The sequence below is a fragment of the Semicossyphus pulcher genome, unplaced genomic scaffold (assembly GCF_022749685.1).
Source record: "Semicossyphus pulcher isolate SPU_LCO1_2020_fin unplaced genomic scaffold, fSemPul1.0.p SCAF_1, whole genome shotgun sequence".
Lineage (NCBI taxonomy): Eukaryota > Metazoa > Chordata > Actinopteri > Labriformes > Labridae > Semicossyphus > Semicossyphus pulcher.
In genome coordinates this window covers 686818-710133 of record NW_027211603.1, presented here as the reverse complement: position 1 = coordinate 710133, position 23316 = coordinate 686818, and the positions used below count along the sequence as shown (strand labels likewise).

At 44.2% G+C, this 23316-nt stretch overlaps 1 protein-coding gene across 1 annotated transcript in view; it reads left to right on the top strand.

Moving 5' to 3' along the window:
• Nucleotides 1-23316, top strand: part of shank2b (SH3 and multiple ankyrin repeat domains 2b) — a 227999-nt gene that overhangs the window by 67046 nt on the left and 137637 nt on the right. Inside the window, exons 3-8 of the mRNA XM_069664439.1 lie at nucleotides 6398-6601; nucleotides 6762-6833; nucleotides 12233-12341; nucleotides 17460-17611; nucleotides 19138-19305; nucleotides 21636-21752. Coding sequence (XP_069520540.1) covers nucleotides 6398-6601; nucleotides 6762-6833; nucleotides 12233-12341; nucleotides 17460-17611; nucleotides 19138-19305; nucleotides 21636-21752 — 822 coding nt within the window. The remainder of the gene's footprint in view (nucleotides 1-6397; nucleotides 6602-6761; nucleotides 6834-12232; nucleotides 12342-17459; nucleotides 17612-19137; nucleotides 19306-21635; nucleotides 21753-23316) is intronic.

Here is a 23316-nt window from a genome sequence, read left to right as displayed (position 1 = left end):
TAGTGATGATGTAGCTGTTACGTTCTCTCTCTCTTGCGCTGTGTTAATAACCAGGTATAAATATTGACTTTTGGCACCAGCGCGCCGTTCATTCTGGTAACAACAGAAGCATATTAGGTCTCTATCAGCTGCTCTTGTGGTATTAAGCTCCAGAAATGTGCACGGGGACAGGACACACATGAATAAAACAGAATGCCTGTAACAACAGAAGCTAAAACACAGAAAGAAACAGTTTATTTAACCTAAACTACTCGGTCAGGTGAAGGGAAAGGTCTAATTTATGTATGATACTTGTATAACTTTGAGTTGAACCCTTATCTCTTGCACAGAGGACCTTTTAATCTGCAAACCTCAAACCATAAGACGGCGTCCTCCCTCAGTGTTTGTGACTGACTTAGCTCCTTACTGACGCGCTGGAAGCTGGAACGTGTTGCTCTTCATGAATCCACACACGTGCTCATTTACAGTATGAGAGTATAATATAGCTGAAACATCTGTAGCTTCTGTTGGCAGCACATTTCTGCATGCTGCTGCTGTCGGTGGATGTTTCTTTATGTGGTTCTGAGGGACGGTTTGGATGTAAAGGTTTATCATCAAAGAGCAGCGATGCTGAACTGCAGCTCCCCGCAGAGGAGCAGCTGGAGGGGCTGCCAGCGTCTCCACAGCAGTCGCATCTTGGGCTCTTTGTACAATAGCTCTTTGTTTGATGTGTGCGTCCTTGGGGAGGGAGAACTGTTCCAGATAGCTTTACTCTGGATGTCCATGACAGCGAGTTAGAGCGTCTCCTCAGCATGTGCTGGCACAACAAGACAGAAGGCAGAAGAAGAGAGAGAGAGAGAGAGAGAGGGAGCTGCCACCTGATGCCCCGCTCCTCTGGGTGTCCTCCTTCACTCTGACTCCTCAGATGCAGCAGCTCTGTCTCTGGGCCAAAGCTTCAAAATGAAACCATCAAGGTACCCCTCCAGTTTAACTGAAGATAAATAATAAACAAGCAACGTCCAGTTAATTTCAAAATAAAGCTGACAAAAAGAGCAGGTCTAGACCGTTATCCTTTTTTTCATGTTACTTAGAGAGAGACCCAACATGAGTCCACCGTGAGCAGCGCTTAGCAACATTTGGCACAGTGGCAGAAACCTCGAGCAGAACCAGACTCATGTTGAACATCTGCCTCGACTGGATGGGCCGGACAGCAGCATAGAGGGAGAATGCTTGTACATTACGTAGGCTAGGAAGAAGTCATCATTAGCTCTTTGTATCACATGGGAATCAAACCTCTCCGGACTGAGGGTCCCGTGTTTTGTTTAACCCATCCATCGCCGCAGAATGCCCCCCCGAGCAGACGTTTGATTTGCAACAATAATGACGACTACTATACTACTACTACGCATCCAAAAACATCAGCAGGGGAACCTACTGTTATTGTGACGAGCAGGGCCGCTGACCGAGTCTCTTTGCTTTTCTTTGTGTTGTAACGTCTCCTCCCACTGAGGCTGAAAACAGAGCTGTAACATCCAGCTATTAGCTGCTGCTTCAGAGCACTTTGTAGCCACTTTAGCACCTTGTAACTTCCTGCATAACAAATCCTAACAGGAAGAAAAAGTTCTGTGTGTGTGTGTGTGTGTGTGTGTGTGTGTTCCCTCAAGGTACAGTGTTGACCCAGAGATGAACTCATGACCCTTTGATGTAATAAGCTCCCTATAACCCCAGCGTACAACCTGTGTGTGTGTGTGTATGTGTGTGTGTTCACTTGGGCACTAAGCTCTCTCACATGTGTGCACTAATGCTCCTGATTTCACACTCATCACTGAGCACTCAGCGGTGCCATTCGATCACATGATTGAGTCACACAGCCCACTTGGAAATCAAAGTCGGTTGAATAATTCAAACGTACAGAGGAACACGCGCGGCCTCCATGTATACAGAGGAGAGCCTGTGCAATCAGAGTGATGATTTATTGAACAACTAGAATTCTTTACCTTCTTTGAGAGCGTAGAAAGGCCTTTGTTCTGACTGTTCGTATATTATTTGCATATATTTTCAACGATGTATAAAAAGAATAAATGCAGCTGTAATCTTGGGACAGTTTTTTGCAACAACCTTAGAAAGGACAATAATCATCATCAGTTTATTGACAGAACCTGCAGAAAGTAGATCGGATTGAATCAAATCTAATTTGTTTGCTTTTTAGAACACAAACTAACTCATTCTGACTGCGCGTTCACACCGAATGCAAAGCGAATATTCACCTCGCGCTACTGGTGCGAGTTTGACCGCCAGATCAAAATTTGCGTTTAAATAACGTAATTCGCGCCACCCTACGCAAATTTGCGTCTGCACGCATCATTGCATTATGTTTGTCTGGTGTCTCGCCGCAGAGTCACGTCTATTCGCGTTCAGTGTGAACGCACGGTAAGGCCGGAGATATACATACGTTTGCATGCACATGATGGCTGCCCATGTTCCCCGCGTCTGTTTGGAGCGTCGGCTGTGCACGTCCTCAAAAATGACCGGACAGAAAGTTCCATAAATCCCACAGAGACCCAGAGAGACAGATTATTTGCCCAAACTTTGAATGATCAAACACGAGCAGGCAACGTTAAGTTCAGTGACTGTGTGTCTGTGTTGACGTCCAGCAGACAGCCAGCAGGATCCACCTGTCAATCAAGTGAGCTGGCCCCTATGATTTAAGGCTTAATATAATTGAAACGAGTGTGTTCATCCCCCGTACAGTTATCCTGAACAATGAAATTAGCTATTTGTAACAAAACCGTTTTTGTACCAGGCTGTAAACATGTTTATTTCTGCTGTAAAAATTGGCATTTTCCCACCTGCTGTAATGTTATTTCTTGTTTAATGGAGCCTCAAGTGGCCACTCGAGGAACTGCAGTTTTTTTCACTTCCGCATTGGCTTCATTTCTCAACACCGGAGGTTGCAGCTTGGGGTCGTCACAGCAGCAGGGACAACAATGGCAGAAAGTTCTCAAGACAAGCTGATAGACCGAGTCCACAATGATCCACATGTGTACGATGTGTCGTTACCGCTGCACAGAGACAAACATGCCTGTCAAACAGCTGCAGACAGATAAGTTCTGTTTTAGAAGTCGACGTGGAAACCTGCAAAACTAAAAGTCTGGGACCGTTTCATCCGTGCACGGAGGAACATGTAGATGAGACGGAGCGGGGACGGTGCAGACGGTGTGTTCTGTCACTGGGCCGCTGAGATCTTAGAGTGAACATCAGAGTAACCTCCTCCAGTGTCTCCATGTCTGTTGTTTACATCCCGCACACACGGTAGCTGCATACGGCCTGAGCTCTCTGGTGCGCCCTCTAGAGTTATCCTCCAGTAACACGCTTAGTGCAGAGACAAGTATGTGAACAGTTACGTTCATGACGCAGACGGTTGTGTGCGAAAACACAAGGTTAAAAAGCAAGAATATCTTCGACCTTTCTTCGATCTCAGGATACAATAATATGTAATTCAGTGCATAGTAAAAAAAAATCTTCATGGACACGACTGAAGCATACAAACAGCCTGAACAGTCTCTCTGCTGTCACAGGAAAAGAATATGCCAAAAGGCAATACACCCTCAGATCTGGACTTCAGTGTTTGTGTGAGTAAAGAACATGCTGTAAAATCTAAATGACAGTATTCACATTAAACCGCGTTCTCTGGAACAAGGCATCAGGCTGACATTTCATATATATTCATTTTTATTGTATATTCTCACTATGATACCGTGTCTTTAGAGTTCAGGCTGAGGTGTGTTATCACAGGCTGAGGTGTGTTATCACAGGGCCTCGCGCTTCAGTCGTTGCATTTCACTGCCCGTCTGTCTGAGCATGTGATAAACAAAGATCTTCAATCTTGGTGGCAATTTCCTCCTTAGTTTTAGCTTAAAGCTAAAGGTAGGTTTAAGCTAGGAATTTACTGTAATTTATTATACTGTGATAAACTATCAAACAGCACTGTTAGGATTCAGCCTCTCCCCAGCTAATGCTAACAAGACAGGAAGGCACTGTATGCTAACATAAGCTGTTGTCTGATGGAAGCTAATGATTCTCAAATATGTCGTTTAATTTTAAATCTGGCCTGACGTCCAACCAGATTTTCATCTAATCTAAAGATGCTGATCGATCAGGAAGCAAGTTTTTACGATTTACAACCTGGAACTGAGCAGTGTGATGTTATGACAGCATGTTAGCTTCCCCTCCTCAGAGTGACGTCAGAGGAAAAAGCCTGCTGTGTGAATTTGGTCAAAGGCCCTGTGACGTGGACTACACTGCTCCAGTAACGCTGTCAAGTTTCACCACTGAGGACAGATAAAACATACATGACAAAAAAAGCACAAAATGCTCACATTAAAACATGACTGAAACGATTAATCGATTATCAATTCATTTTCTTCTGATCAACCTATCAGCTAACCAGTTAAACATTGTAGCTGTGTTTCCCTGAAAACTTCATGCACAGTGTTTGAACTGAGGAAACGGCAGTGACGAGATTGGATGGAAACGTGCCAGGGTAATAACCCAGCAGAAGGGAACAAGCCGTATCAGTCCAAACAGCCCTGCCAGGTGCCAGACATCTGTTTCTGCTTCCTGTACCTTCAACCTTCATCTCTCCACCCATCCTCTCCCTCTCCCTGCTCCACGCCAGGCAGAGGATTATGGGTAGGCAGAGTTCACAGACTGCTCATCCCTTCAGCCTTTATCACAGACGCCGGGCTGCTGTCGCCGGCTGAGCAGCACATCCAGCTGTTAGCGCTCACACATACTTTGTGAATGCACCGGCACAGCGCCCATAATCCTCTCTGATTCAGACCGGGCCGCGAGTCCAGTATTGTTTTTTATTTTACCCCAGGAAAGCCGGGACGGGGAGAGACCGGGGGGGCGAGGGGTCGTGTCAATTACATCCTCTGTGAGCACACAGTGGGGTAACCATAACACAGTAAACAGCTTGGCAGTGAACTCGTGGGTTATTTCTAATAAGTGGGACAGGCCCTGAGTTATTAAAACACCAGTTTGGATTTGTCTGAACTGTTTTGATTGGACACCATTGTTCTGAGCGCTCGATACCATCCCAGCTTATTAACGTCTGTCAATCAAAAGCTGGAAGTCCACTACACAGGTGAAATGTCTCTTACGTTTATAACATAATGTTTTGGTTCGGCTGAATCCTTGGCTCTGATTGGCCACAGGGTGTCCATTAATTTCTCACAATAGACACCTGTTCTAACTTAATGCACTGGCTATGTATCTAAAATGGGTAAGCCTAGCAACAGGGACACAGTGTTTACAAGCTAACATCGAGTTACAACAATTTATTTGAATCTATTTGCAGAATATAGAAACTTTGATAACTAGGACACAGCTGAAGAGTGAAAAACGACAACAGAGTGTAGTCCTGCAGTACCGCTGGACACCACAAGACGGCACCTGTAACACGCAAGCTGCAGGAAGTAAACTGCCCCTTTGAACTGAATGGATCACATCAGCGTCGTCACACATCCAATTTACTGTTCAACTCTCTGCTTCAGGCTGCAGCGGACAGGAAACATGGCAGACAGTAAACATGGCCGAAGTAAACATGGCTGACAGCTAACATGGTCGGCGGGAAACATGGCCGACAGGAAACATGGCTGACAGCTAACATGGTCGGCGGTAAACATGGCCAAAGTAAACATGGCTGACAGCTAACATGGTCGGCGGTAAACATGGCCGACAGGAAACATGGCTGACAGCTAACATGGTCGGCGGTAAACATGGCCGACAGGAAACATGGCTGACAGCTAACATGGTCGGCGGTAAACATGGCTGACAGCTAACATGGTCGGCGGTAAACATGGCCGACAGGAAACATGGCTGACAGCTAACATGGTCGGCGGTAAACATGGCCTTTGTTGGTGAAAATCTTTGTCTCTGTTTGGCGACAATGACATGGCTGGTTAGCTAGCTGGTCTTGCTATAAAAGATTCCGTCAAAGCTATTGACTTTGAATCTTGTTAGCATCCGTTAGCTTTCTGGCTTATAGCGGAAAACCTGACTGGAAGGTAATGACTTTTTCAGGTACTAGTAAACCCTCAGGAGTTACCAGGGAAACAGGCTTGTATAAAACTTGAGATTTTTATTGCAAAACACATGAAAACATAACAATGTTTGTTTTCTTTAGCCTGTGACCTTTGGATTAGCAGGATAATGCCTCTGTGTGACCATTAGCAAGTGTGTGTTGACTCTGCAGGAGCACCATCCAATCGTTGTCATTCACAAATACTTGATAGTGAGCACCATGTCAGACCTTAGTCTTTAGCTGATTGCTGTGACTGACAGCCTTCACTCTAATCATCACTGATCATCACCGTCTCTTTACCCTTCCACTCTCTCCTCTACTTCCAACCAGAAATGCATGCGGTTCAACCCCAATGGGACCGTCTGGGTGGCCAAGCAGCGGATCCTGTGCACCTTGAATCAGAGCCTGAAAGACGTCCTCAACTATGGGCTTTTCCAGCCGGCGAGCAACGGCAGGGATGGCAAGTTCCTGGATGAAGAGCGCATCCTTCGGGAATACCCCCAGCCAATCAGCAAAGGGGTCCCGGCCCTGGAGGTAAACTGTCAGCCTGTTTCATGGCTGCTGGCTGAAGCAATCCACTAACGCATGATTAGTCATGGCATCATTTAGACCCCAAAATGTTTCTTCTTGAATAGAATCATTGTTGTTTGTTGGACCTTTTCTGATTATAAATAATTTGTGTTTCTCTCAACAGTTCCGCTACAAGAGCCGAGTGTACAGACAGCCCAATGTGGACGAGAAACAGATCGCCAAACTTCACACAAAGGTAAGATCTGCACCTCTACATTTAAGTGTGAGCCTGATGTGTGGCCAGTGTCTGATGCTCCTCGAAGCACCAGGGCTCTCTGAGACTCAGATGATTTATTACAGAATCTCAAGAGCCAGTTTGGCCCACAAGCAGGAAGCAGTTATGCAAATGTGGCAATCAACACCGCATCATCGAGAAATGTTTATTCCAACTGGATCTTGGCACTCAAACAAACGGCGAGCATCATTTCCTTTGTGCACATGAAATGATGAAGGATATTTTACCAGCACAGTAACAACACAATGAAAAGAATCTGTAAACATGAAGCAGAAACCTCATCGTGTCTCACCGGAGGATGTTGTGAAAGCCTTCAGAAAGAGGCCAAAGGCTGCTGATTCACTCTCCTGTCGCTGGTCAGCTGTGGTCTCTGCCTTTCTTCCTCTGTGTTCTGAAATATCAGGGAACATTGCGAGCGAGGAGACCAACAGGAAACTAGCGTGAGCAGCCGAAGTGACAAAGAAACTGGAGAAAAGATGTCACAGCACCGCCCACCTCAGCGTGACTGTGGACTGGCCTCAGGGAGGAGCAGTGTGAAAAGTCCACAGTGTGACTGGTTCACGCCAAAGGTGTCGTCCAAACACAACAACATTTACACAAAGGAAAAGTCCCCACACGCTGTGTGACAGACACTCCATCCAGCTCACAGCGTAGCTCACCTGCAGTGTTGGGGGGGGTCCTTTAACAGCTAAGAGCTTTGCAAAGTCCCAATTACAGTTAATGTCATCCTTAATTTTGGATACAAACATCTGCCTTAAAGAAGGAGTCCAGGTGGGGGCACTGCACCTATCAGGAACACTGGCAGCACAGCATGCAACAACTTCCTTTTTTGCTCTTAATAAACACGTTAATCAATATCTATGACTCATGTTTCAGAGTAGTGAACAACAAGTAATTAAACCAGTGATTTAACTACATGTTGCTGTAGATTGCTGTTAGTTCAACTATATTTTGTATTTAACTTCTGAATCTGCAAACAATCTCGGGCTTTAAAAGGAAAGGAAGGTGGACATTATTTCACCCCGCTGTAGTTGTATTCAGGTAACACAAAATCTAATTTTATGAACAAAAAGAAATATAATTCTTGGCAGCTGTTTTCGTCGTGAAAAGCCCAGATGGGATGGTTTTAATGAGGACAGGTTGAGGTCTCAGGTGTTCTCCAGGAAGTGGAGCCGATGTGGAAAACATATTTGGCTTTTTAATCTTTTGCAACGTTAAAAGTATTGTGTGTCAATCTTTCATAGGTTTTCATTGTGTTTATTTATTAACAAAGAGTTGTTGTTGTTGTTGTTGTTGTTGTTGTTGTTGTTGTTGTTGGGTATTTAAAAGCTACCTGGTTAACGTGATGCACGCTGTACACAGTCACACACCCCATGAATAACAGCTATTTGTTCTGTTCGTGTGTGAGCTGTGTAAGCAGGGACGTTTTGCGTCTTTTTTACGTACATCGTCAATTTAATCATTTTTTACAAAGTAGTTTGACCGAGTTTTGTTTAGATACTTCTCTACAGTCCTCCCTCTGGTAGCTCTACAGCTGTTCAACTAATACAAAAAGTAGCTTTCCCAACACTGCTGCTGTAACCTGACATCCATCCATCCATTCTCTTTACATCTTATCCTGTTCAGGGTCGCGGGGGGCTGGAGCCCATCCCAGCTGTCATTGGGTGAGAGGCGGGGTTACACTCGGACAGGTCACCTGTCAATCACAGGGCTGACACACAAAGACACAAAACCTTTCACGCTCACATTCACACCTACGGGCAATTTAGAGTCACCAGTGAACCTAACGAGCATGTGTTTAGACTGTGGGGGGAAGCCGGAGTACCCGGAGGGAACCCACACATGCACAGGGAGAACATGCAGACTCCACACAGAAAGGCCCACTACGTCTGAACCGGGATTCGAACCAGGAACCTTCTAGCTGTGAGGTGACAGTGCTGACCTCTGCACTAATATATATTGGTTTAAATCTTTAATGTATTAAAGTTAAATTAAAAAAATGTAGACTCAAACATTAAAATGTGTTGCCAAATATTTTGCAAGTGTAATATTTATAGGGATGTTTTTCATAATCTGACTACAACTGAAACCTAACCTGTGCATGCATCACAGGGGTCATGCATCACAGGGGTCATGCATCACAGGGGTCGTTCTAAAGGAAACGGAGGGACGGACTCGGTCAAAGATTGTTCAGTTACAGTGCAGAAGCAATGGTAAAAACAGTCCCGTCATTTTAAGGCCCCAGATAGTCTGTAGTTTGTATTAGTTTACACAAAACTACTTGAATCACACTGTTAATATAAATGTGGTTCATGTACCAGCAAGCTGCTGAAAGGTGTAGTTTAACCACTAGTTTAATAACACGTCGTCCACGTCTCTCAGACTCCGTGTACCTGCACATTTTGAGCTTATTTGGAGCTTTTCTGTTCCTCTGTGGCGACAACAGACAATCTGTGAGTCTGTCTTCTGCTCAGAGCGACTCTCTCTTTTCCTGCCAGCCTCGACAGTCAGGCCCCTCCCGTCCTTTATCTCTCCCATCCCACATGAATTGAATAAATCTCTACAGTAAATTGAAGATTTTTTAGCCTCCTCATGGTTGTGTAAGGCTGGCTCTGGGATGCCGTCCCATAGCTACTGTAATCCTGTCGTGCTGCCAAAGCATAAGTGTCTGTGGCAGCTCTCTGTTAGCAGCACACCAGGAAACTGTCTGACAGCTGCTCTCATTCTGCATCTGAGGGAAGGAAAGAGGACAGGAGGACAGGAGAGGACGGCGGTGAAATGTAATGAGAAATAAAAAAGGCAAAGACGTAAATATTGTAAATGTGGCGCGTGCACGCTCAGACATGTTTACACTGTGCAGGAATCATGAGTCACAAAATGCGTCTCTTCTGTGACAGACTTCTACTCCCAATACTGTGTCACTCCTGTCCTCATTTCTTGGCCTGACCCAGCGTTTTGGATTTAATCCTGTTTGCCGTGCAGTCTGCTGCTCTGTGGTTGGCTGGGGCTCACACTGAGAGAGCCAATCAGTCGCCAGCATCACAACCTGTTCAGGAAAGAGAGAGAGAGAGAGGTAGAGGGACGGGAAAACCATCCTCCAGACTGTGATTCACCTGGCCTGCAGACACACACACACACACACACACACACACACATATCGGCTACATTAAACACAACATTGCCTGAAAACACAGGTCGCGTACATGAACCCCTGACATTTCCAGGTATTACACTGACAGTGACTCATCATGGCTGACATGTACACAGCTCCATATCTTTGGCCACACTCGCCTGGTTTTATTAATCATTTTTTATGACGTAAGACGTCACCATCGCGTTTTATTCAAGTATGCAGAGGTTTTATTTTTGACAATTATAAAGCAAGGACATTAAATATCAAGCTAATACATTTAAGTAGTTAAAGATGCTCTAAAAGGAGAATAAAAAGATGTTTTTTTGTTCCTTGACAGCTGAAAAAGTGGGATCTTCTTATATTCGGGGTCTCGAATTTTAAAGCCAATAATGTTCCCAGCAGCAGACGGCACCACACAGAGAGTACCCCTCATGACTGAGGCCTGCTGTCACTCACAGCCACAGAGACACGGCGATCATCCTGAACAAAGTGGATCAGAAGTCGGCCGAGTTAACCGACGACTGGGGCGGAGTTATGATGACAATTTTGAGATAATAATTATCCATGCAGCCGAGTCATTAAACAGGGAGACGTATTACAATCGGATCAATACGGAAATAGTAAATAAGCAACTTCAAGTTAGACTTTCAAAATAAGAGTCTTTATTTAACCAAAGGACGTAATGTAACTTAAAACACTGGAAACTAAAGTCCACACTGTAGTTAATGTTCTCACGGTGTCATTCAGGGTGCTTATGTAATAATAATAAGCGTTTAAAAGCATTTAAAATATTGTCAATCCATATTCAAAATATTGACTTTATGTTTCAATTTAATTCTCTGATATTGGTTTAAATCCGATGTGGTTATGTTCAGACTATCCAATTATAGGTCAAGTGTTTGTGTTAGTTTGGACCCTGATGTCGACATGGACACACCTATAGTTGGAAAAAAGAGGACTTTAGGGTGAGAGCAGGTGATGGCGAGGGGCAGGCAGGCTGTGGAGTGGGGGAAATCTGGAAATCTAGGCAAAGGAGGGAATGATTTAAAGGTGACACGAGAAAAGAGAAGGAATAAAAACTCAAGTTTACTAAACACTGAGCGGCTAAGAATCTAGCGACGAACGGAAGGAGCTGTGAGTCGATGAGTAGATTGTTTACAGGTGTGGAGATGAGCCAGGTGGCCATAACAACAACACTGTAGACTGGGCTGGAGCTGTGACATAATAAAGTCACATGACAGCTATGTGACTGTTAACGCCCAACGTTTGTGTCATGTGTGGAGTTCAGTTCTGTAGTAAGAGGGCACTCGCTGAGGCTGCAGAGACATCACCTGTAGAGAACAGACAGCGGCCTCTCAGCTTATGTTGCATGTGTATGCTAACAGCTACTCTTGAGATTATGCCTTGAGAAATGTTGGATGACAGGCCGGTGTTTGTTCGACCCTTCAAGGCCCTTGAATTTAAGTGGACTTTCGTGCTCTTCACACTTTAACTGCACATTAAAACAATAACGTAGAAGATAGCGTCGAGAAATGATGCCAAAAGGGAAAATAAAAGTCTTCATGTTATCCGTGTTCGCTGTAGGAGAAGGTAAAACATCTCCTTCTCTCTCTGTTGGCTGATCCTCAACGTAACACTTGGATCTGGATCAGGATCGGGGGCAGCACGATGTGATCAGGACACCCCTGCCTTTTACTCTCCTCCCACCTCGTGTCCCTTTCTATTCTCTCCTCCTCATTTATTCCTGTGTCTTTCCTCTCACTCGATTCTTTTATTGTTTCCCATTGTCTCTTCCTTCTTCTGCCATCTCATTCTTCTCTCCTCATTTTCTGCTCTCCTTCGGGGAGCTGCTCTCTTATCTATTTTTATCGTGCGGCCTGGAAAGAAAGCAGACAGGAACAGAACAGAAAGAAGCAGCTTTCCTCCCAACAATGGCCACACTGTGAATCCTGTCATCTGCTCCTGTGCTTCCTGCTTTCGCTCGCCTTTTATTCAGCCTTAAATTCCTCCATCTTTACCGGTGACTCGCCCTCAGTTTCACACTTTATTCCTAAATACTTCCGCTTTTCACCCTCAGTAATGTTTGACCCTCTACACCTTTCTCTATCTCTACTTCTATTTCAGTCTTTTTACAGCTCTGAACCTGCCTTTCTCTCTCTCTCACACCCACCACCATTTGTTCTTTCTTCTCTCTGTAATAGCTCTCACTCTGCTCTGGTTTTTGCAGGCCAATCTGAGGAAGTTCATGGACCTCATTCAGCACAATCAGGTGGACAAAGTGTCCAAGATGTTGGAGAGAGGCTTCGATCCAAACTACCAGGACAGCGACACTGGTGGTAAGGCTGCACAAACACTGTCAATCAGACCAATACTTCAGACTTAACACTTCATATCAGTGGCACATGTGACATCCAAAACATGAGCATGTACATTTGTACAAATTGTCTTCTTCATTTCTTCTCATCACTAGCTCCAGTTGTCTCTGCTCTTCTTTGACTCAAATGCTGCCACACATAAAAGAGTCACCTAATCAGTGCTAACATATCAATAAACAACAGTATAATGTGACTGAGTGTAAGAACAGTGTGTGAGACGTGTTGGACGGTCTGTTCGTCCAATAAAGCGCACACACAGATTATCTGTCTGATATTTACATGAACAAATCTCCAGAAGGCTCCAACAGCACAAACACGGCCCAGAGGTTACGTTCAGTGACTGAGGTAGCTGAGGGGACACCTAGCAGACAGCTAGCAGCTCCCAGCTGTCACTCAAAGAGGCCACGCCCCTAATGCTGCATCACTGTAAGCCTTAATATAATGTAAACAGGTGAGCTGTATAAAGATTCTCCCCGTACAGTTGTCATGAAGAGAGAAATGAGCTATAGAGACCCAAACTGTTTTTTGTACCAGGCTGTAAACATGTTTATTTCTGCTGTAAAGTTTAACATGGGGCTCTATGGGGACTGACTCACTGCTGGAGGCAGCCTCAAGTGGACACCAGAGGAACTGCAGCTTTTGCCCACTCCCTCGTTGGCTTTATCGGAGCTTCAACATGTTTCGTTATTGAGTTAAATTTGGCAAAAACATATTTGATTTATGTATTTTTTAAATGTATGACACAATTTCAATACTTGTTTTTATTCTTATTGTCTTCTGACCTGCAAGTATTTCAAATACTCCACGTAAAGACAAGCAGAAGTACCAGTGTAGGCCCGGCGGTCTACTTTTAATGAGTTTTTGGGGTTAATAGGCTGACATTTTGAAACTTATACTGACGCTTTAATCAAGCTCTGATACCAAACATGTAAAAGTTTAACATTAACCGTAAAGATAACACACAGGGAGCCAGCAGCCTGTTCGAGTCTGAGCCCTGGTTGGTGGAGCTGTGATGCTAAACTGTGCTGTAACTGAGATATCTTATGTGGGTTATTGCCAACAGTAAAACACCCCGGTAAATACCGCTGATACGCTGACGTTCAGAAAGATACCACATCCAGCAGCTGCTGGAGCGGAGCATGTTGCCCTCCAGGAAGCAGTGCAGGATTATGTTTGCACTGAGTATCTTCCAGGTGTGAACACGAGAGTGTGTACCAGCCATTCCTGAGAGGAACCTGTGTGTGCTCAGTCAGCCTGCCGGGTTATCGTAGCCAAACACTTCTATATCTTTGCACACAACCTCACTGTGGGCCAGCCAGAGCCCGGAGTAATGAGCTGTGTCCTAATATCAATGTGTTCCCAACATGGCTTACAAATGTTCCAAAAGGCAGAGTGAGCAGGTGTTTCATGCACCGCTGGGCCACGATTGTAGATATATGACCGCACAGACACACCTGAAGGCCTGAGAGTCCTGCGTCTGGGGAAACAGCAACCTGGCAGGAGTGATGAAACACGATCTCCAAACGTGCACAAACACTCTGCACTTGACTTCAGTTAGCTTGTGCTTGTTGTAAATATCGGATAATGTTATACAGCTTTACGGGTAACAGAGGAGGAACTCGTGCATCTTTCTTAACAGCAGGTGGATAGACCAAGTGACTGCACTAACATAATATTCTGAGCACATAGAAAAACTGTTATTTTCCACAGTTGTAAAAGCAACATACTGGTCTTACTGCCAGCTTGGTCCGTGGCCCTTAGCTCCGAGGTATCCCTTTAGCGTCAGTTTGCCCCAATGACTGTATATAAAGATGGACGACGTATCTCCACCTCCTCACGTTGTACTGAAGTGTAGTCTAATCCCCCCCGAGCGGGCGCTGCCATCTTGCTCATCTGTATCTGAGTGTGTGCGGTACAGATCGGCTGGTGGAGCCGCAGTATTGAAGCCCCGCCCTTGGAGCCCTCAGGTGGGCTCAGTCTGCAGCAGAACAGCTTCTCGTGTCGATCTGAAGCAGATATTCACGCTGATGGAAAGTTCAATGACTGTAGTGTTAGTGTTAGTTACGTCTCCTCTCGCCGTTCCTCCTCTACTCTGCTACTCGGGAACAGAACGCTGCAGGAGCCCCATTTGTCCACAGAGCTGTCAATCATCCTTTTTATAGCATCAAATAACTTAGTCAGACAGTAAACTTGTCAGAAAAATGAACACTTGGACATAAATCAGCACGATAATAACTAACTATAATGACAGAAACCATGTTTGAGAAAAATGTTTTTGACGTGTATTTTGATTTTATAGTTTGACTCATGTCCCATCTGTTAACATGGAGGAGGCGGGCTTTATGAGCTATACTGCAGCCAGTCAGCAGGGGGCGATAGAGAGGGTTTGGCTTCACTTTTAGGGAGCTGTCATGTCGGCCATCTTTTTATAGGTCTATGGTTTGCACATGCAGAACATCCTGTGAGACTTTCAAAATAAAGCAGTTAAGTTTGCAGTGTTTTGTTGATGCGCAAAAACAACTTTTAGGAAGGAAACAGATTTTAGCATATGTGTGCTTGTTGCATAACTTAGGTACTACTGATGTAACTAATATACAAACATTACGTAACTCATTTTCACAATTCAACTCACAATTCTATTTGTATCACACAGGAATCAACTTGAACACCTGTTAAAGCCTCACATTTAGCATTTTGGTCGTTGCCATCTTGTTTTGTTTTTTTCATCAGCAGTGACCATATTTGCACAAAGATACTCATCTGAAGTCTCTATCCTCGTGATGTTGCAATGGCATCAACTTGTCAATCATCGTTAGCCCCGCCATGAAGCATACCCTGCACAGTCCTGTATTTGCCTCTGGATAGGACCACTGACTGAACTTCATGCTGTATTGAAGAAGACTTGAAACTAACTGCATCAGTTTCACATTTTAAACCAGAGGCTTCATCTTCTTCTTACACACAGTCAGTGTTATAAACCCATCCTTCAAGCCTACAGGTGGAGAGCATGTAATATCAAATCGCTCAGTTTCCCCTCCTCACCCCGCCCTCGGCCCTGCTGTCAGTCTTATTGGCTTCTGGATGAGTATCATGCTCACAGGGAACAAGAGTTAGCGATCCATAGTATTGACAGGAAGCTCTCAGGGCCTGCAGGGAGGATGAGGAGGGAGTGGAGTTCAGAGCCGTGCTGATAGATTGTGAAAATAATCAGGCGCTTATGAAGAGCCCTCAGTGATAAACACACCAAGCTGTTCCGTCTTCTAAAAGTTCAAAAGACATCGTCCTGTCTGAAGAGGATCTCTTCAGCACAGCAGCGCTCCCTCTGCGCGGGGAGAAGGATTACGTTCACAGATTTCAGAAAAACTTTGAGCAATCATCGACAGCAGCCTGTTATTAAAAGCCCATTACAATCATTTGATACTCAGCGCTGGTTCACCTCAGCATTAAAGGTGACTATCATGTTTATTTATGAGCATTTAATGAATATGTGGAGGGTATCTCAGCGGTGCAGGAGCTCTTAACACAGCCAGTATTGAGTGGACAGAGATTGGCCAGGAAAAAGAAAAAACAGGTCTATTGAGGCAAACGCAGGTGGAGCTGAGAGGAGGAGGGTTATTAAGCAGAGGATTGAGCTTGTTTTAATGGGCTCTGAGAGCTATTGTTAAATGAACGCCTTATTGCTGATGGGGAGAGGCGTCCCTGCAGGTTGGACTCTTGTTACTCGGCTCTTACCGGCTATTGATTTCAGCTGTCCAGGAAAAGCTCTCCATGTGATTAACAAAAGAAAATATAAACACTCCTCTTCTCCCTGCTGCTCCTGTTGGCACACAGCCAGCTCAGGGAAGCTGCTTTTCCCCCGCAGGAACTTTCCCCAGGGAAGAGGGAACTTTGGAGGTGTTCAGTGTGTTTCCACTGCAGGGACCAGGGTCTATTTTACCCCCCCAAAGTCCCTGCTACGGGGCTAGTACCTTCAAAAAGGGCTGTGACTTTGGGGGTGATCCTTTCAATGCTGAACATTTCTGATTGGCCGAGTATTTGGAGCATTTATAAGACCTTCTGAGCAAGGAACACTCTAAATGGGATGCTGTGCTGAAGAAGACTTGAAACTACAGACTGAGACCATAAACTCATTAGGAACATGTTTACTGAGGGAATAAATCAGGAGAGGAGGAGGAGCATTTTCCTATCTGGTTTCAAACAATCCGACTTCTTCTTGCAACCAGTGGAGTCGCCCCCTGCTGGACATTAGAGAGAATGCAAGTTAAAGCCAATCTCACATTGGCAAGGCTACATCCTCTTCTTAAAAACGATCTATAATCTCTCCCTTTGCTCCTCGTGTTAGGCATTGCATTACAACTTCCAACAAATGACATCCATTGGTGCAAACTACTGACAAAAGGCAGAAATTTCTTTATAGATTTTTCAAATAACCACACCAAGGTAGGCTAAAATAATGAAAAGTAAGCAAGAGAGCAACAAAGAAGCGATCAATCCTCTGTGACAGAAAGACGAGATAAATGTCAGCACAGGTTTTGTTGTGTTTTGTTTTGGACGGTTACATGATGTGTCTTTTGTAAAGAGAGCTAACCTGTCAGAGCATCCTGGGTGATCCACAACACCCACTTCATCTGGTGTCTGTCTTGTACTTCCTGCGACAGAACTGATGCTGATTTCCACCTGAGAAACAAACACACAAATGAGGAAAAGTTTACTCGGAGATGTTGCTTTATGAAACACTCTGTGCTGTGTGAATTATAACAGAGCAGAATGCAGGCAGACTGTCCCGGGTGGTTATTACCAAAGAAAACAAACTGTGCCGTAACATCCTGAGTATCAGTCCCTGGAGTTTAGTGTCAGGCTGATGTTACCGGAGCTAACTACATCAGTTTAAGCTGTGGTGTGTTCACAAGCTTGTTTTTGCTCCTATTAGAAAAAGCTGTTCTCTTAAATTATTAACAGCAAATCTTCTGGATATATTTTCATCATTTACATATCTGTGTTCTCCTGCAGCTCTTCTCCAACACAGATAAATAACATCCATAAACATATTCTGCTTATGTCTTGTTTCCTGTCTTCCAGAGAGCCCGCTGACGTTCGCAGCTCACCTGGACAACGTGGTGGATGTGATCAAAGTGCTGAGGAACGGAGGAGCTCACCTGGACTTCAGAGCCAAAGACGGCATGACGGCCCTCCACAAAGCTGCGCGCTCCAAGAACCAGGTCACGCTCATGGTAAAAGACCCCCCTCTCCTCTTCCTCTCTGCTCACATGTGCAGGGATTTCTTAGAAATTGCAAGCTGCAAGGCAAACCTGACAATCCTCAGATCAGCATGGTGATGTTTTTAGTTGTCAGGTTTTGATGCGTACAGACTTAACAGCACGATGAGACAAGAAAAGCATGACTGTTCTACAAATGTGATGCTGAGACGATGAGAGGAGACAAGACAAGATAAACCGTTTGATCCTCTAAATCTCTCTAACACGCACTTTAATAACGGCTCTTTGTCTTCAATTATCGTTTTAAACTTCTAACATCTTTGATATTTAAATCAGTTTTACTTTATCTTTTGTGAATGATTAAAGCACTTTGTGACAAAAGAACCAAAGAAATGGTGAATTATTATGATAATGATGATGATTGTTCTAAATCATCAGTTAGAGAGTCGATTTTACCGTGACTCACAAATCAGGGAATTCCACTTTTACAAGACAAGGGCCTATTTTACATAGTTTGGATTCTAGATGGATAATAGGTATGAAAAGTTTTGGATTCACTCTAGTAGATGTGTTCATCCTGCAGCAGTGAAACAGGCTGTAAAGGCTGCAACATAATCCTTGATGGGTCAAAGGTCGTCCACTAAAAGTTCTTGTTGTTTCCACTGACAGGCTCAGATTGTTATTCTAAGTGTGTGACAACATGACAGAAAGGATCCCTACAGAGATAGACCTTTTTGTTACAGAGGAAGATGATTGTTTTAACCACACACAGACGTTACATCGCTCTCTACAGACACACCAGACTCCATTGATAAAAACAGTGATTTTCACCTGCAGGATGTGGGAGTTTCTGGTCAACTGCGGCCATGATGGATATGTTTTTTTTTCTTTAATTGTTTGTTGCATGAATGTTTTGTTGAATTCAACTCAAACTGAATAAAATAACTAACCAATAGAGGCAGAGGTAGACCAGCAACCAGCAATATTCTGCAAGATTAAATATCTGCTTTTGTCAATGGAGTCTGGTGGCTTTGAAGAGAGCAACGTCATGTCTGTTTCTGGTTTCAAAAAAGCTTTGCACTCTTTGACAACATTGGGAAAAGGATCCAGACCTTTTTGATAGACACTTAAAATAACAATCTGAGCCTGTCTGTGGCAAAAACAAGAACTTTTAGTCGACTAATTTTTATCGGGGGCATTTGTGTTGATAATGACAACATCACATTGTTTACTTTATGTTTACTTTAAAACTTGGATGTGGACAACAATGTCAACATACTTTCAGTCTTATTATCTCTTACATCTGTCTCTCACATTAAATTAATTATTAAAATTTTATATTCTGACATTTCAGAATCAGAAATACTTTATTTACTAAATTCGGGCGTTACAGTTGCACACACGTATTTTGCCATGTACACATCTGCTTCGAGTCTGAGCCTGAAAGGGCAACAAATTCGACCTACATGGATAAATAACTCGCACATCCCCTGTTCAGTATGTTTTGACCCCTCCTCACACACCCACCTGTCCCCCCTCAGACCCTGCTGGAGTTGGGAGCCTCTCCAGACTACAAGGACAGCCGCGGTCTGACTCCTCTGTATCACTGCGTGGTGGTGGGCGGAGACCCCGGCTGCTGCGAGCTGCTGCTCAACCACCACGCCTTCGTCTGCTGCCAGGACGAGAACGGCTGGCACGAGGTTCACCAGGTAAACACACACCAGCAGCCTCACCAGGTGCACACACACCAGCACAGAGGGCTTTTTGGCTGTGTGTTATTTGGAACAGCTTGTATTGTGAGAGCATTACTAAAGCACACACAGCCTCTCCGGCTGTGGGCGACCGACTTGGCAGCTGTTTCCTGTTGAAGAAGATAGAGTCGTTTAAGGAGAGCCGCCCTGCAGCAGTGACAAACTATGAGCGTCCCCACACTTTGTTGTGTGTGTGTGTGTGTGTGTGTGCGTGTGTGTGTGTGTTCAGGCCATCAGTTTTATCAGATTGCTTATATCTCACTCCCTGTCGACTTGCGAAATCTCTGCCTCCCCCATCTGTCCCGATTCAGACACGATAACAATCAGCTGTCAGGCAGGACGGCAGCTGCTGGTTCACAGTTCAAGGTTGTTCTCATTCAAACACTCATTTACACAACATAAAGAACTATAAATATATATATAAAATAATCATAGAGTTATTAAAATGACACCATGAATATCCTCTCGTTTCACTGTTCAGTCCCCAGGCTCTGTGATTCACTTCAGCTCCTCTGGAGAAAAAGGGGACTGGCTTTCCCACCATATTCAACATGTATAAACACATCACCTCTATATTCAAGCACAATAATTCAATCTGAAACATTTTCTCCTTGTAACAACCATAAACCATACGTTTGTGTAAAAAACGTGGTTGTAGTATCAGGAATGTCTTCCAGTAGTTTTGACAGAATGTTTCGTTTTTTCCGTCACCATCTTCTTGTTTTTATTCGGAGCCAAAACGTTATCAGACACCAGGGTGGATACAAATAGTTACGCCTCTCTCTGCTTTACTGCCCGCTTTGTTCGGGACTGTCACTCCAGACATGTGGACTTGAGACTTGGTGACTTGGACTTGAGTCGACTCGAGTCACTGTTTTCATGATATGCAACTTGACTTGACAAAAAATAAATGACTTGAGACTTGAGGCACGATGACTCGGATGACTTGCGTGCGTTCATAAGTTTGAATGTTTACTGTTAAATGTAAAATGATGAAATTCAATGTTGTCAAGTTTCTGTCTATCAAGTATGTTAACTGGGAATCATGATTAGACGACTCAAAAAGCTCCCCGGTGTATGATTGTCATGATTGGATGACTGGCTGTCAGTCAAACTCCTCGCTATGGCAACACGCAACATCAAAGCCCCCAAAGAGAAGCCTCATCAGTCGTACTCGTTACTCCTCAATACGCTCCCAGAGCAGACCATCATCATGGCTGCGTCTGTGCCGAGATAACACAGATACAATTCACTGTCATGTCATTTGAACAGGTTATAAACTGGCCAATAATATCATTATTAGACGGGCTGCTAACACCTTGTCTTTTCTCTTTATAAAGACCAGATACTACAGGTAAGAGTGCTGGATCTGAGGTGGAAAGAAAGTGACCTGACTTAATGAAGGACTCGACTTCACTTGACTTGTCCAAGAAAAAAATGACTTGAGACTTGAACCAAATAACTTGAGACTTACTCGGGACTTGAGCAAGGATGACTTGGTCACAACACTATGTCAATCAAATGTCCTGTCAATCAGGGTCACAAACCAGGCGTACAAAGCTTTCTGTCGATTGGAGACGAGCCAGATAAATGTTGGATGTTACAGTGCTTATCAAACATGTCTGACTAAACGTTAAAATACATGACACATCTAAATATGATGACCAATCTTTGCTGAGGAGAGATAATACAACCGTAAAACAGGTCCTGAAAGTCAAGACAATCCAGCATGTGATACTTTCGGCCTGTTGTTTTTCCCGTCTGTGAAATTGCTTTTCACTTCCTCTGCTCAGTTGATGAAATGTGTTTTTTCTCTGTAACCTTCTCTTAGTGAAAAGCAGACATCTGAGATGTTGCCCTTCCCTCAGAGACCTCTCACTCTCTGCAGACAGCTCCGACATGAAAGACCTTTTTGCACTCAACAGCTAACTGTCATGTGTCAGCACAACCTTTGACATGAGTTTCATTCAGGAGAAAATTGGCTCCTAACAGCAGCAACTTCCCGCTCAGCCTGCTTATAATCTCATAATTGCCTCTTACGTTGTTGTTATCTTATTTTTTAAGCCCCCCCTCTGCACACACTCATCTATCCCTCCATCTTTAGATGACAGAGTTCAAACTGAGGGTACAGCTGCTTCTCACCGCGATGTTATCTCCTCTGCAGCACACTGACATCTAGTGTTAGAGGCCTGTTACTGCAACCAGTACATCCACTGTTAATGGCTTTATCTGACGGTGCTCTCTCTCTCTCTCTCTCTCTCTCTCTCTCTCTGTGTGTGTGGGTGCAGGCCTGCCGTCACGGCCATGTGCAGCACCTGGAGCATCTGCTGTTCTACGGTGCGGACATGAGCGCCCAGAACGCCTCGGGAAACACCGCTCTACACATCTGTGCACTATACAACCAGGTGAGCGGGGGGGGCACAGATGTGTGTGTGTAAGTGTGTTAAGTGAATGAGAGTTCACACTGCCACTGGATTGAACTGGTTCTATTTGGAGTTTGTTAAGCCAGTTCTGTCAAATCTGTTGTGAAAAGCAAAGCGACGGTCTGTTCGTCCAATAAAGCGCTCAGCAACAGATTATTTGTCTCCAAAAGGCTCCAACAGCACAAACACGGCACAGAGGTTACGTTCAGTGACTGAGTTAGCTGAGGGGACACCTAGCAGACAGCTAGCAGCTCCCACCTGTCACTCAAAGAGGCCACGCCCCAAATGATGCCTCACTTTAAGCCTTAATATAATGTAAACAGGTGAGTTGTCATGAAGAGAGAAATGAGCTATAGAGACCCAAACTGTTTTTTGTACCAGGCTGTAAACATGTTTATTTCTGCTGTAAAGTTTAACATGGGGCTCTATGGGGACTGACTCACTGCTGGAGACAGCCTCGAGTGGACACCAGAGGAACTGCAGCTTGATACTGACCTGTGTTCGGGGTCGTTCTCCCAGGGGATGATTTATTCTCCTGCAAGTTTTTTATCATGCTCATGTTTTGCAGTTTGGAGAATCCTCAAACTAACTATAAAGTTCATAGTGAAGCGATGTCACTGCTCCCTGTGAGAGCCTTGGGTTATAGCTACTTTCTGATATTAATGTGTGAATTAAACTTCCTAATTTTGGTTTACTTTAAAAATCTGAGAATCTACATTGAAGACTTTTCTGATTTATATATGAAAACTAAATCCTTCCATTTCTATTTATGGTTCTTTCGGCTCCACAGGACTTCAAGTTTTCCTAATTTTCTTATTTGTTCAGATTAAAGGCTGGTGCTGTTCTAGATTTGTTCTCCTGATCAAACACATCTTATTTCCAGGCCAAAGCAAGAATAACTGATCAAACTAACTTGTACTTTATGTGTATATCTTCTGCCTCTGTGCCGTCGAACTCCACTGTCAATTAAAAACACTATATTCAACATTCAGTTTAACCAACAAACACCCCCTGCTGCCCACAATCCTCACTATAGCACCAAATGTGTATAAATCCACCGCTAAAAATAGTCCCCAGCTCTTCCTTCTGTTTGAGTAATAAAATCTCAAACACAGGTAACAACATTTACAGGAGAGAAGTCAGAAAGTATTTAAGATATATATAAAATGACTTCATCCTTTTCCCTGAGGTTGAATTACTCAGAATAAATGAACCGTCTTGAGGGACACTTGACTTGAACGTGTCAGTGAACCCTCTGGCTGAAGGTCAGCAGCGGCCCTCCGCCCATGTTTGTTCAGACCCTTCACATGTTGCTCCAGGAGTGTGGCCAGTTAAGCAGAGAGATACAGCTCCCAATACAAACAGCCCACTGGTGTGTTTGAAGCAAAGAAGATATTCATTTCCACTTAGGAGAGATTATTCTGTATGTGTTGACCTTTGACCACTGTTTTTGTTTGTTGATTACATAAATAGTTGTGGAGACGATCATGTCTGTGTCAGTGCATGGAGCTGGGAAAGGGTAGAGTCTTAAACCAGAGATGTTCTG